We start from the raw sequence: 15,684 nt of genomic DNA, 5'->3' as shown, positions 1-15,684 counted from the left end.
TCTCCCTTGCTCTCTGAAATCAATAAAAATATATATATTTTAAAAATGTGTTTATTGTTGCTCATGAATACCAAAAGCAACCTATTCCTATAACTGATATTTTAATATCTGCCCATATTTTTGTAATGAATAAATACGTTATTGTTTTAAATTATAGTGAAATTATCATATATCGGCATTTTTAATGGAATGTTTCCACCTACAGTAAAATAGTTTTTCAGTTATGATACCCTAAAGAATAAAGATTCATTCATTTATTCTGTAAACAGTTATTGAGTGCCTATTATGTACCTGACTGCTGTTACACATGCTGGAAATATGACAGACAGAAATCCTTGCCCATATGAAACTTGTATTGTGTTGGAATATTAAAAGTACAGCTTCCAGCATTAGCAAATTACCTTAATATATTCTGCTTCATTCAAGGAATGAAAAAGGTTGTGAACACTATGTAGACTATAAACCATTCCTCCGGAGTCAGGTACAGGATTGATTTTTTAGGGTCACTGGCTCTTGGTAATTCACATTGGCTCTAGTTTTAAAATTCGAGGGCACTCCCTCACAATTTATTTATTCCATTGTCTTGCCCAATACAGGATGTTCAGTATTCATCACAACCAGCTGCAACTCCTCCTATCCTCAAAGGAGTTTACAATTCAACTTTTTGGGGCCTGTTCCTGTGTTTGAACATGCTGTCAGAAAATTTTTTTCCTTTTTTCTTTAAGTCTTAAGCTCTCATGCCATGAATTTGATAGTATCATAGAAACAAGTTTTAAATCTTTAGTTCAATCTGGGAACTAAATCAGGAGAAACAGGCATTATCTGTTTTGATCAAATTCAAGAGAACTTTTATTTCAATGTAATACATAGCACTAAACCTCAACCCTTTGGCCAAAAGTTTTAAAATTATAAGCTAAGCCCTAGCCGGTTTGGCTCAGTGGATAGAGCTTTGGCCTGCGGACTGAAGGGTCCTGGGTTTGATTCCCGTCAAGGGCATGTACCTTGGTTGCAGGCTCCTCCCTGGCCCAGGTCCTGATTGGGGTGTGTGCAGGAGGCAACCAACTGATGTGTTTCTCTTCCATCGATATTTCTCTCTGTCTTTCCCTCTCTCTAAAAATCAATGGAAAAATATCCTCGGGTAAGGATTAAAAAAAATTACAAGCTAAAAAAGATGTAGTAATATAAGTGAAAATCAGTGGTCTTGTCAATGAGAAAAAGATTAGTTATGGCTTTGGGGTCAGGACATTCTGCCTCCTCTCTTGCACTTGAGTGTCTAAAGCAGGGGTCCTCAAACTACGGCCCGCGGGCCACATTCAAATACAAATATTGTATTTGTTCCCGTTTTGTTTTTTTACTTCAAAATAAGATATGTGCAGTGTGCATAGGAATTTGTTCATAGTTTTTTTTAAACTATAGTCCGGCCCTCCAACGGTCTGAGGGACAGTGAACTGGCCCCCTGTTTAAAAAGTTTGAGGACCCCTGGTAAAGCCTTGCTACTCAAAGTCTATAAGTAGCATCATCACCTGGGAGTTTATTAGAATTGCAGAAGCTTGTGCCCCACCCCTAACTTACTGAGTCAGAATCTGCATTTTAATAAGATCCCTAGGTGATTCGTATGCCCATCAAAATTTGAGAAGCCTGATTCTAAATCAGGGCAAACTGTGGCTGGTGGACCAGATCCAGCCATCACCTGTTTTTGTATAGCCAGGTAGATAAGAATGGTTTTTAGATGATTAAATATTTGGAAAAAAGACAAGAATATTTCTTGATACATCAAAATTATACAGCCCTACCTGGTTTGGCTGAGTGGATAGAGTGTTGGCCCACAGAATAAAGGGTCCCGGGTTCAATTCCAGTCAAGGACATGTACCTTGGTTGTAGGTTCGATCCCCAGTAGGGGACATGCAGGAGGCAGCTGATCGATGTTTCTCTCTCATCAAATGTTTCTAACTCTCTATTCCTCTCCCTTCCTTTCTGTAAAATCAACAAAAATATATTTTTAAAAAATTACACATAAAGTTTTATGGGAACACAGCTATAATATTCACATATTGTCTGTGGCTGCTTTGGTTTCAAAATGAAGAATTGAGTAGTTGTGACAGAAACCCTATGTCCCAAAAACCTAAAATATTTACTCTCTGGTCCTTCACAGAAAAAAATTTTCTGACCTCTGATCTAAAGTGTAGTAGAATTACATTCTTCATTGGTTCCAGGGTAGCTTGCAAATTAAGGTCAGCTGATTATAATAATGTATTGTTTACTGATCCTTCGTTTTATCAAATTTGAATTAATAAAGCAAAATCAGTTATTTAAAGCTTAAAATGTATGGTTAGCCTGGCTCACATGGCTCAGTGGTTGAGCACTGATCTGTGAACCAGGAGGTCACTGGTCAGGGCACATGCCTGGGTTGCAGGCTTGATCCCCAGTGTGGGGCGAGCAGGAAGCTGCCGATCAATGATTCTCTCTCATCATTGATGTTTCTCTCTCTCTCACCCTCTCCTTTCTTCTCTGAAATAAATTTTAATAATATATATTTAAAAAATAGATAAATTTGTTGTAGTTATTTCCCATAATTTCATTTATTTTTAGGAACTAAGATACAGTTGTTACTACTCAGTATGTTTCTCTTATGCTCACCTGTTAGTGTGAATTAATTTTTTTCTCCCTCAACACAACATGGTTATTTTAATGTTGATCTGATAATTTGAAGCTTCAGTAATCCTTGATAATCTTCTAGGTGGAAATTTGCTAGTCTTGGTGGATCAGCATGCTGCCCATGAGCGTGTCCGTTTGGAGCAGCTTATTATTGGTAAGGATCTTTTTGGGGTTAGAACAGATTTGAGACTCCAGCAGAATTAGTATGACTGAAAGAGTTTTTCTAACTCTGACTGCTGTGAGGAAAATGAATTGTATGTTTAAAAAATTAAGCTGAGCCCTAGCATCAGCCTGTGAACTGAAGGCTCAAGGGTTCAATTCCAAGGGCATGTACCTCCTTTGCAGGCTCCATCCCGGGGGAGGAGGGGGGCACGTGCAGGAGGCAACCACTCCATTGATGTCTCTCTCTCTCTCAAAAAAAAATCTCTAAAAAAAAAAAATCAATGGAAAAATATCCTCAGAAGAGGATTAACAAACAACAACAACAACAACAAAACCCCACAAAATTAAGCTGAAGTCTTCTGGTTTGCCTTCTTCTATTACTGAAAGAATGTAATAGTTCACTTTACTAATTCAGTCATTAGATCTTACATTGTCAAAGATACATTTGCTGCCCAGCCAACGTAGCTTAGTGATTGAGTGTCAACTTATGAACTAGGAGGTCACAGTTTGATTCCCAGTCAGGGCACAAGCCTGGGTTGTGGGCTCAATCCCTAGTGTGGGGTGTGCAGGAAGCAGCCAATCAATGATTCTCTCTCATCACTGATGTTTCTCTCTCTCCCTCTCCCTTCCTCTCTGAAATCAGTAAAAATATTTTAAAAACTTTTTTTTTAAAAAGATACATTTGCTATATATTTATCATCAACCTTAAGGATTGGGTGTCTAAGGATTACGCTACTTCCGCATGTCATCCAGTACAAATATATGCCCCTCCACATGCCCATGGTAAATGCCCATATCACCTTGATTTACCTTCTTTACAGGTCATCAGGCAGAGACCACCAGTACCTCAGAAGGCCCAATCGTTCTCATTTTAAATTTTGTGTTTGAATAGGTAGTATAAGCAAATAGGTTCAAGTCTGAAAGGCACAAAAGGGAATCTAATAAAGTCTTTCTACCCTTGTCCCTCATCCCACCTAGTTTCTGTCCCCAGAGGCATCCAATATCATTCATTTGTTATGTATCCTTCCAAAGGCAATATGTGCTTTTAAATCTTTGCTCCCCATTTTTTCTCATCATGAAGCAGTGTGTTCCCCAACAGGTAAAATATCAGGAAAATCTTCACTCCTGTGGTCAAGTAATAAAAAACCTAATGTCAAAGAGTTAAGTGAGGACCTAGGGGGATATTTTACTCCCTGTTCAGTTTTTCTTGTAAAACGGAGACCCAATTGTTGGAAAAACTCACTTGCTATAGGCCCTGGACCATTTGAGAATAGTACTATTGACTGTCTCTTCAGAGGCTGGGAAACCCTTCTGAAGAAATGGGGACGCCTTCTTGAGCCACGGGACTGTATAGTAAACCCATTTAATTTCCTCAGTAATCCACATTATTCACCTCTGGGGATTGACTATCTCCAGGAACCTTGCATTGTTCATTTGAATGTAAGATTTAAGTCTTATAGTTCTTATTTTTGAAAATACTGCTAAGATGAAATAGCAGCTGGGTATTTACTAGTTTTACTTTAATAATGGAAATTCAAAGCCTAAAACTACATTGAACACAGTGCTATGCACTGTAGTAATTACATGGGCTTGCCTTACCATGTTTCATTTTTATCTGAATCTAGAAGACTTCACTTCCTACTCTTAACCCATTCATCGTTCTCCCAATAGATTCCTATGAGAAACAACAGCCACAAGGCTCTGGTCGGAAAAAATTACTGTCTTCCACTGTAAGTCCTCCACTAGAGATAACAGTGACAGAGGAACAAAGGAGACTCTTACGGTTAGTACCGCCATGAGGATGGGATGTTGATAGTGTAAATATTCACAATCTGTGAGGTGTAAGCATAGCTATTGTTCATTTTTTCACATGAGTCACCTGAGACTAAGAGAGGTTACATGACTTATTCAAGGTCATAACAACGATTAAGTGGTGGAGTAGGCACTCAGATGCAGGTTTTCTGACTCCAGATGCTGTTCTTTCCACTGTATCACAGCTGTTGAGTATAGGATAGAGTTTCCCTGATAAATTTTCCCAGCAGTTGGCCTAGAATAATCTTACCATTTCTTGGAACAGTCAGTGTTTATGCTGTGCTGTTTCTGAAAGCAAAGTTACTGCAGTAATTGCTTCCATTCAGCTTTGCTTTGGTGCATTCTAGAGTCTTCGTTTTCATTATCATAATCATACTGGGAAGAAAGTAAAACACTGGGCCGCAAGGAAGGGGAAAATCATATAGTGAATCACAAGATAGGAAGTTTTCCCACTTCGGGGGCGGGGGGTACAGATTGTTGGAAATGAAAAAGAGAATTGTCTCTGAATTTATATTTCAGCTTTGGGAATACGCCATTGCCATAAAATCTTTCCCCCTGGGGCATACTTTATATTAGAGGCAGATCCATTTATTTACATCCCGTTAGTCAGGACTTCTTAGTTCCTGGGGCTGTTCATTACCTCCCTGCTTTAATGCTGATTCCAAATACTCTCAGCCCTTTTATTTGGGCCAAACTCCTTCAAGTGCCAGCGTGAGAAGCTAGCAATTGCTCAGTGAAGAATAAAAACTTAGGAACAAGACTTAGTACTAAGTTGATTCTCTCAATGGAAAAGAGGGTGAAAAAAGAAAGATACTGTAATTCAAAAATAAAATAAAATTCTAAACAAATACTCATAAATATGAGAAAACAGTATAACTTATAAAGCTTGTGGCAGCTTTTGAGAAAATATCAGGTATTTGGAACGAGTAGTGAAACATGAATGAAGTAATGATTTTACATTTGAGATTGTCTCTTTAGGTGTTACCACAAAAATCTGGAAGATCTGGGCCTTGGAATTATATTTCCAGATACTAGTGATTCTCTGGTGCTTGTAGGAAAAGTACCACTCTGTTTTGTAGAAAGAGAAGCCAATGAACTTCGAAGAGGAAGATCTACGGTGACCAAGAGTATTGTGGAGGTAAGGCATAGTTGCAGATGTTAAATTGCTGAGTGATAGTAACCTCCTATTTTGTTTAGAAACTATATTTATGTTTTATTCAGTAAGCATTTATGAAATACCTGCTGTGTGCCAGGTACTAGAGAGCGAAAGATGAATTAGCTCAAGGTGAGGAAGAAGGACATATAAGTAATTATAACAATGACATTTGGGCAGAAGTATGTTCAAAAGTGCTATGGCCCTGGCTGATGTGGCTCAGTTAGTTGAGTGTCATCCTGTGCACCAAAAGGTTGCTGGTTCTATTCCTAGTCAGGGCACATGCCCAGGTTGCAGCTCGAATCCCAATGTAGGGGAGGGGGGAGGGGAGGAAGAGGGAGAGGGGAGGGACATGTGGGAGGCAGCTGATCAATATTTCTCTCTCATATCAGTGTTTCTCTCCCTCTCTCTTTCTATCTCTTTAAAAATCACTTTTAAAAAATATCTTTATAAGTGCTATGGGCCCTGCTCGGGTAGTTCAGTTGGTTAGAGTGTCATCTCATACGCCAAGGTTTCAGATTTGATCCCCTGTCAGGGTACGTACAAGAATCAACCAATGAATGCATAAATCAATGGAACAAGTTGATGTTTCTCTGTTGTCTCTTTTTCTCTCCCCCCCCCACCTTCTCTCTAGAGTCAATAAAAAAATATATAAGTAAAAATAAAATAAAAAGGAAATGTCTTGTAAAACACCAGGAGCCTACCAAATACAGAAGAGAGGAGAAGGGCATTCTAAACAGAGGAAGAGATATTAGAGATTTGATGCAAATCCTGTGTATAGGGAACTACCAATATAAATGGTTCAATTAAGATATATATGGGGTAGTGGTGGGACTAGATGAGACTAGATAGGTTGTCAAGACTAAATCATACAGGGATAGCATATTCTGCTCAGTAATTTGCATTTCATCCTATGGGCAGCCATGAAGAAGAGTGAGATACATTTCAGCACAGCATTTTAATATGACTACATGTATATGTTATGGTAAAGGTCTGGAAAGCTGCTCCTGGGATGTAGCATTGTGGGAGTTGAAGAGGACCATTACTTCTTACTTTACTTACGTTTCTTTTTTTCTTTTAAGAAAACATAATTTATTTTGTCTTTATTGCCTTTTTTCCCCTCCTTTTCTGTTTTCTATTAGCATTTTCTTCATTTCTCCCCCGCCATTGGTTTAGAAGTTAGATTTGCATATTTAACAAAGTTTAGAAGAAATTTGTTTCTCTGTTTTATTCTTAAACCGCACAAAAATCAACCATCACTCCTCTCCCATTTTCCATGTTGTTGTTGCCTATTTTAATTTCACCTTATTTTTAATCTCCCTGGTAGTCATTAATTTTAAAGTCAATATTTATTTAGATTAACCAAAATGTTTAACAGAGTCTTTGTTCACTGTTGCTTCTTGCATCCTACTTTGTGTTCAATTTTTTTTTTTTACTGAAGTAAATCTCTTAAAAATTCTTTTGTTTACGAGTCCATTAATGATAATCTGTCTTTGAAAACAACTTTATTTTGCCTTCACACTTGTATAATTGTCTAGCTAAAAACAGAATTCCATATTGTCAGTTATCAGCATTTTGAAAATATTCCATTACTTTTTGTGTGTGATGACAAGGAGATTAATGTCTAGATTATTGAGGGAATGATTTATTCCTTTAGGAGCATAATTTACATCAGAGGCCACTAATCTCAACATTAAATATTAAAGAAATAAAATATTTAATTAAAAACAAAAATCAGATATTAGAGATTTGATTAAATAAATAAATAAATAAAAACAAAAATCAGTCTTTCCTCCAAACTCAAATAAATACAATATTCCATTACTTCTGACATTCTATTTTTGCTACTAAAGACCATTGTCAATCTAATCATTATTTTGTAGATAAATTGATATTCTCTCTGGTTTAAGATTTTGTCTTTGGTATTCTGCAGTTTCCCTATGATTTATCTTTGAAAATGAATTTATTTTCATTTCCTTCTTGAGATTCATCATACTTCTTCACTATGGAAAATGTACACTTATTATAATTTCAAACATTGCTTCTCCCTCATTTCTTGTCTCTGAGAAATCCTGTGAGATGTCTACTTGACCTTATCTTTCTCTTTTTCATGTCTTTTAACTTTTCTTTCATACTTCCCATTGCTTTATCTCTCTGTGATGTAGTCTGGGAAATTTCCTCATCTTCCAGTGAACTAAATTCTCTTTTCACCTACTGTTTAATTAGATGTTTAACTTGTCCACTGAGTTTTTTAAAATTTCAATCACTGTTTTTTATTTCCAAAATTTTGGTTCTTAAATCTATCAGTTCTTTTTTCATGGTATCCCATTTTATTCATTATGGTTCTTACTCCTTCATCTCTAGCACTTTCTGTTTGGAGCACAGGCAAATCCACATCAACTTAGTGTACCATTTTTCTAGAAATCTGAATTACTTTATTAATATATAAAAATAAAAATTAGAAAATATACTTAGTGGATAAATTGTGAGATAGGCTGATATGGGAAAGATTTGAGGTAGGCAGAGCAGCTAAGAGGTTATTGCACTGGTTCAAATAGGAGAGGATGAAGATTGGACTAAGTCAGTAGCAGTGATAATGCAGAGGAGGAACATAATTTGGAAGGTAGAATCCAGAGGACCTAGTAAGCAATAGAATATAAAAGAACAGATAAGTAATGATTCTGAGGGTTCTAACTCAGATGACTGGAAGGAGGGTGGTGCCATTGCCAGAAAAAGGAAATAGAGGAGGAGGAGTACTAGTATATCTGTCTGGGGAGTTAGAATCTAAGTCTAGGTTTACTAGTAGATACACTGAATGTCTTCAAATGGGGATGTCCAGTAGATAGGCAGACTTACAGACCTAGCCCTTGGGAAAGAAGTCTGGGCTACCCATCTCTATTTGGAAGTTAACAGTATATATATATTTTGATAATATCAGAAGCTGGTAAAGGGTCTAAAGCAGTGGTTCTCAACCTGTGGGTCGCCACCCCTTTGGGGGTCAAACGACCCTTTCACAGGGGTCGCCTAAGACCATCGGAAAACACACATATAATTACATATTGTTTTGTGATTAATCACTATGCTTTAATTATGTTCAATTTGTAACAATGAAAATACATCCTGCATATCAAATATTTCATTACGATTCATAACAGCAAAATTACAGTTATGAAGTAGCAACGAAAATAATATTATGAATACCACATGATTTCACTCATTTGTGGAATATAGAGAACAACAAAGACTGATGAACAGGGACAGATCCAAAGACAGAGAAACAGCAATCAGACTATTAATCCCCAGAGAGAAAGTAGGGGAGGGTGGGGGTAAGGGGAAGAGATCAACCAAAGGGGGGGGGGAAATGAGGACACATTTGTAATTCCTTAACTAATAAAGAATTAAAAAAAAAGAAAATAATATTATGGTTGGGGGTCACCACAACATGAGGAACTGTATTAAAGGGTCACGGCATTAGGAAGGTTGAGAACCACTGGTCTAAAGGAAGTGAGATTGTCCAGGGGAAGTATGAAGAATAAAAAGAGAAAAGAGCAAAGTGCGGAACATTCAGCAAATGTTTTAGCAAAGGTCTGGAAAGCTACTGCCCAAAAGAAGAAACTGTAAAGGATCATTGAATATATTTGGTCAGCGAGGGAGGAGGAAAATTGGGCAAAAGTAATAGTGCCCAAGCGAAGGAAAGTTTTAAGCAAGAAGGAAATGGTTAACAATAGCAAGTTGGATTTGGCAGTCGTGAGGACATTGGTTGCCTTGTAGAATCATTTCCTGGGAGTCGGGTGGGACAGAAGACAGATTGCTGTGGGTCAGGGAGTGAGTGAAGGGAGGGGGAGTGGAACTAACTATACTACTCTTTCAAGAACTTTGGCTGCATACAGAAGAGAGCTTTTGGATTACGTTGATTTTACCCTTTCCAAAACTGCCCTTTGATCAGACAACCTTTGCTTTGTTTTCAGCATCGCTCTTTTCTCCCAACATAGCTTATTTTTCCAAGGCTCCTCCTCCAAATTGTCTTAAATCCAAAAGATAGGATCTGTTAGAATCTTTTGTTATTCAATCTCTAAGTATTTAACCAGAAAATTACAATAAAAACTTTTCTGTAAAGTGACTTCAAAGACTGTTGGTAAGGAGTTTATTTCGGATTGAAACAAAGCTTATGGTTTCAGAAAATCTTGATTATGTTAAGTCAGGCTGATCAGGAGAGATTCTGTTGATGCTGGAAGAAGCTGGAATAGTTTTGGTGTCTTAAAGAAAAGGTAGCTACTTGGACCCTTGCAGTTGAACGATCACTAATACATCTTTCTATAAAGTTCTATCCTCTAGCCTGATGAATGAGCCGTTTTAATATATAAATTATCTAGCATCAATTGAATGATTGAATTATGAAATAAACAGACAATAAGATCTATCTCCACCTCACCAGGCTCACAAACTGTTGTTTTACAAGTCCCAGATATACAGGCACAAGAGAGAATAACAAAGAAGTTAGGTTTTATCTGTATCCACACTAAGCCTTGTTAGTGGGGTCAGGTATTATGAGACATCTTTCTGTTTAGATTTGTTTGGAAAAATAGGTGGCTTTTAAAAAAATGCATAGTATTTACAACCTAGCTGTTTATAACTTTGCTCATTTATAAGCATTTTGGACTAGAGTGTACATGGGATGGGGAGAGAATTTTTTGAGTCTGGTCTAAAAAGAAAATCTACCATGTTGTAATCTTAGGAAGCTATTTATACATTGCCATTTCTAGGAGTAAAGAAATCCTGTGTTTTTTTATAATGAAATATTATATGTGCCGTATCTCAAAACAGTTACTTCCAGAAGTTAAACAAAGTGGTAGTATGAACTAGTGTCTGCTTTAAATTTCTTTAAAGTCCTTTTGTAAATATTAACATCTTCAGGGATATAACTATTAAAAAGGCTGCCCTTGGGACAGATATATACTAGTGAGGAGAAACTTCTCAACAAGATTCCTCAGAAAATACGATTTTTGACCTGAGGGGAATTGTATAAAAAAAAAAAAAAGCCCATGGGAACTAACGTAACTGCTTATGTTTGTGATATCTAAGCAAGTGTTATACTGAGTGCACAGTTGTGTGGATGATCCTTGTATATTTATTCAGTTTCTGTGTAATATAACACTTGTTCTGGTTGAGATTATGAATACAAACAGACAGCCTCTTAGTGAGATGCCTCCCTGCTATTTAGAATCAGTTGAATCATCAAGGCTACTCTCACCAGTTACATAACCTCATGAGTGGATGAGCTGTCTCTGGAGGAACTTTCAGTAGCTAATATATTCTCTATCCAATAAGAGTTCTAGTCAGTTGTCTTGGTATTGCATATTTAAAGTGCCTTACAATAAATAAATTATTTGCACCTAAGTGCTGTATTGCTGGAACTCTCCTTCAGGAGGCATATTTTAAAGAAGAAAATTGGGATATTTTGTGAACTATCAAAGGGCAAGTATAATGTAACAGTAAATTAATGCCTGTTTTCCTTTTTTCTTTGTAGGAATTTATTCGAGAACAAGTGGAGGTAAACTTTTCTCTTCTTTGGGGTTTCACACAAGGGCACCACCCAAAAGGCACTACTGTCCCATTTCCTTTCCCATTAATAAAGCATGTGTTTATGCATTAGCTGCTCCAGACCACAGGAGGCATCCAAGGGACATTGCCACTGACGGTCCAGAAGGTGTTGGCATCTCAAGCCTGCCATGGTAAGACCTAACAAACAGCGACAAGCACCTCTGCATGCTGAACACTGGCGGGGGTACAGCACGTATGAAAGAAGTGGGAGGCACATTTACTACTCGCCTCTGGGTGGGCACAATTCAGGTCAAGAAACTGAACACACTCAAAATGAACACTAGAAAACTATGTTTACAAAGCAAAATACCAACACACAGATTTTACCATAATGCAGCCTGACTTATATGCGTGGAAGAGTAACTCCTAGAGGAGATACATTTTGAGTCAAGTTTTGAATGAGCTGAGGGACATGGATTCATGATAGAAGGGAAAGTTTACTGCAGGGGGAGGAAATAGCCTGTGCAGACCAGAGGCACAAATTAGTTATATGAGGCACAGCAAAGAGTATCAACAAATTAGATTGGTAAGAAAGAAGCCTAAAAGGTCACAACAAAACCTTTAGATTTTATACAGAAGGCATTAGAATCATCAAGGGTTCTTGAGTAGGATAATATGATAAAACTAGAGGCCTGGTGCACAAAATTTCATGCATGGGTAGGGTCCCTAGGCCTGGCTGGCGATCAGGGCCTTCTGGCTGCTGGCTGGGGCTTCCTTCTTCCAAGCCGCCCCCTGGTGGTCAGCACACGTCATAGCAAGCGATTGAACTTCCGGTCTCCCGGTCGAACTCCGAGGGGACACTTTGCATATTAGCCATATATATATAGTGGTGGTGTCGGAGGAACTTACGTTAGGGGTCCTGACAGCTACAGAATCCCCTGCAACTGTCATTTGACCACAAAGGGGTCTCCAGTTAACTAACACTCTCCTCTGATCTCTCTCCATCAATCTTCTCTTCACTTCCTGTCTTTTCTAGCTAAGTAACCAGCCACTCATTAATTTGTCTCCTGTAAATATCCTAAACTCCTTTTATCCTGTCTTTACTCCTCAAATGTACACCATCACCAAATTTCACCATCTCTACCTTCAGAATGTAGCTTAAATCTGTCTGACATGATCTGTTTCCACTGCCACCTCCCTCGTTCTTGCCACTCGAGTCCTCTTACTTAGTCTCCCCACATCCGTTCTGTCTCTGCTTCAAGCTACTTTTCCCTCAGCACCCAGAGGAATCTTTTTGAAACGTCCCTTTGAGCATGTCATTCTTCTAACTAAAAGGTGTCAAGACTATTCATTGCTGTTAAGATAAAAATTTTATTCCTCACCATGTCTTGCTGGGGGCTTCATGATCTGGCCCCTGCCTCATTTCATCTCACTCTCCACCTTGCCCTTTACAGTCTAGTCTCTTCCTTGGCCTAGTTCTTAGGTTTCTGCACCTCCGCATTTGCCCTTTCCTCCATCTGAAATGCCTTTCCAATTCCTTCTTGTCTTTCTAAACTTAAGGTCTCAGATTAAATATCATTTTGCCAGGGAAGCCTTCCCTGACCTCCTAAACTGGGTTTTTCTATTACATATTCTTTCATACCCTACATTTTACAAAACTTATAATTTATAATTTAAGTCTATAATATAAAATGTATTTTATATATTTATATATAAATATGTATTTTACAAATATAATTTATCATTTAAGTTATTGTGTAATTACTTATTTAATGTTTGTCTCACCTCTTAGACCCATTAGATCATAAACTTCATAAGGGTGAAGACCCTTTTCTCATTCACTGTGTGGCATAGCTCCTAATACAAAGTATATACTTATAAATTTTTATTGATTAAGTTAATGTATGCATAAAGGCAGTTCTAACAATATGCGTTTAGATTAAGAGTATTATGGAAATAAAAAAAGAAGCAAATGAAATGGACATTGTAGAAAACAATCAGAGATCTTGGTGCTAGATTGGCTATGGGCAAAAGATGACCTTGATTTCATAAACATATAAGAAGTAGGCAAAAATATTGCTCTTACCTCTTTGAGAAAAACTCTGAAAGAAAAGCCTAACAAGTTAAGGAATGCCTCCAACAAGGATTAGAAAGACAAAGGCACCATAAGGAAAAGCTGAGAGAGGTCAGTCCTGAGGCCTGAGTTTCAAGCAGTATTAAAGTCACATGAGAGGGCCTCAGAAACATTTTACTTTTCCCAGATACTTGGCTCTGACCCAGGGTCAGCATTGGTTTCCCACCGTATACACCATAACCTTCTTGTTTCTGTCTTTCGTTTAGGGGCCATTAAGTTTAATGATGGCCTGAGCTTAGAGGAGAGCTATCGCCTTATTGAAGCCCTGTCCTGGTGCCAGCTGCCATTCCAGTGTGCTCATGGGAGACCGTCTATGCTGCCGTTGGCTGACATAGACCACTTGGAGCAGGAAAAACAGGTACAGTGATGACAAACAGAAGAGGAAGCAAAGTTTATCTGCTTTTCCTTTTTCAGATGCTATTATCCAAATGTAATGTCTTAATCCTTCCCAAAACAGGAGATTTTTGAAAATTACACATTGGAAGTTTATGTAAAGTCTCACCATTTCAGCTTCTAGCTCAAATTCAAAATGGAGCTTAGGTGGAACTGTCAGATTATACACACAATGCCTGTGTATTTTTTAAGTTTAACACATGTACAAACTGGTGTATTCTGGACATCTGTTGCCTACTGGCTCTAGATTTGATAAGATGCAGAAGTTCAGGGGTTACAGAAAGTTGGTGGAAACAGCAAATTCACTGCTGGCAAATGGAACCTAAACAGCCAGTTGCTTGGTGGCACTTGTTGGAAATGGTAGCTACCTCCAAGGACCTCTAGAGTTATGATTTGCGCATCATCAGGCCAGGGGAAGCAAGCTTAGATTTCCACATCAAGCTTCGGCCCTGATTACTCAGCAGCCCAGGAACAATGATGTCGATAATACAATAAAGGCACAGTGATTAAATTAAAGAACTTTTCCTGTCCTTGTTGCAATCTTAAATGAAACAGAACACGAGAGTATGATAGGAATATCCATGTTGCTGCTTTCCAAAATATTATTTATATGTTTTTTTAAATCCTCACCCGAGGATATGTTTTTATTGATTTTAGAGAGAGAGGAATGGAGAGGGAGAGAGAGAGACATCGATGAGAGAGAGACATCAATCAGTTACCTCCTGTAGGCACCAGGGGTCGAACTCACAACCTAGGTATGTGACTGACTGGGAATTGGATCTGAAACCTTTTGGCATATGGGGGATGACGCTCCAACCAACTGCGCCACTTGGCTGGGGCCTAAATCTTTTATTTTGCTTACCTTTCCTGCTAAGGGCTATAAAGTCTTTTCTTGTATGGAGTTTTCAGGTATTGATGTTTTCTCAACAATCCAGTATATTTTACTCTATTAAAAACTTTTTTTTTGCCTGGCCGGGGTGGCTCAGTGGCTGAGTGTCAACCTATGAGTTGAGGTCACAATTTGATTCCTGGTGAAGGCACATGCCCAGGTGTGGGCTTGATCCCCAGGATGGGGCGTGCAGGAGACAGCCAATTGATGACTCTCTCTTATCATTAATGTTTCTATCTCTCCCTCCCTCTCCCTTCCTCTCGGAAATCAATAAAAACATATTACAAGAAAAACCAAAAACCCTTTTTGCTTTACATGACAGTGAAAAAAATGAAAAAAAGTTTTGTCCTTATTCCTGAAGAGATGGGGATCTAGATTTAAAAGTTTCCAGTCCCACTTATCTTAGGAAATCTATACTCTCTTCTGAACCCAGAAATTAGAAATCTAAACACATTTGAATAGCGATAATTAGGAAATACTTATATGCTACTTGGCTTTTCCTACTGGTAATTGGAATTACTTTCTTTCTTCCCATAGATTAAGCCCAATCTTGCAAAACTGCGCAAAATGGCCCAGGCCTGGCGTCTCTTTGGAAAAGAAGAATGTGATACAAGGCAAAGCCTGCAGGTATCCATGCCTCCTTGTGAGCCACTATGAGAACAGAATTATTGATCTATAAGGAGCCAAAAGGGATGCTAACTATCTGCCTCTGAACAGAGAGCATAAACAGCTGTACCAGCAGTCTTGACGGAAGCAGCCCAGTGCACCCGAGCAACATGTCAGTCTTCCTTGAGCAGATGATCCCTCTAGTTGAGTAGTCAGATGGAATTCAAGCCTAAAGACACTTCATTTGCATCCATGGACACAGGAGTCTGCCCTATAATATCTACTTTTTGTAACTTATTTAAGGATAAAATTTAATGATTGATTGGTTACTTTATGGTT

The 15,684-nt window shown here is 38.1% G+C and overlaps 1 protein-coding gene across 8 annotated transcripts in view; it reads left to right on the top strand.

Annotated features, from left to right (window-relative positions):
* The window catches only part of MLH3 (mutL homolog 3), a 30,818-nt gene extending 15,146 nt beyond the window's left edge, over nucleotides 1-15,672 (top strand). For 4 of the 8 annotated variants that reach the window (XM_005883580.2, XM_014531189.1, XM_005883579.2 and 1 more), the window contains 7 exons: nucleotides 2,738-2,809; nucleotides 4,489-4,600; nucleotides 5,608-5,767; nucleotides 11,310-11,333; nucleotides 11,436-11,514; nucleotides 13,664-13,815; nucleotides 15,277-15,672. In XM_005883580.2, coding sequence (XP_005883642.1) covers nucleotides 2,738-2,809; nucleotides 4,489-4,600; nucleotides 5,608-5,767; nucleotides 11,310-11,333; nucleotides 11,436-11,514; nucleotides 13,664-13,815; nucleotides 15,277-15,396 — 719 coding nt within the window. In that variant the 3' untranslated portion in view covers nucleotides 15,397-15,672. Of the gene's footprint in view, nucleotides 1-2,737; nucleotides 2,810-4,488; nucleotides 4,601-5,607; nucleotides 5,768-11,309; nucleotides 11,334-11,435; nucleotides 11,515-13,663; nucleotides 13,816-15,276 lie in introns of those variants that run through there. The other 4 variants (XM_014531190.1, XR_001360055.1, XR_001360054.1 and 1 more) reach the window with 4 other exon arrangements.
* Nucleotides 15,673-15,684: the final 12 nt, after the last annotated feature.

The sequence above is a fragment of the Myotis brandtii genome, unplaced genomic scaffold, assembly GCF_000412655.1.
Source record: "Myotis brandtii unplaced genomic scaffold, ASM41265v1 scaffold793, whole genome shotgun sequence".
NCBI lineage: Eukaryota > Metazoa > Chordata > Mammalia > Chiroptera > Vespertilionidae > Myotis > Myotis brandtii.
The sequence above is the reverse complement of the archived record's forward strand: the minus strand, read 5'-3'. Positions and strand labels throughout refer to the sequence as shown.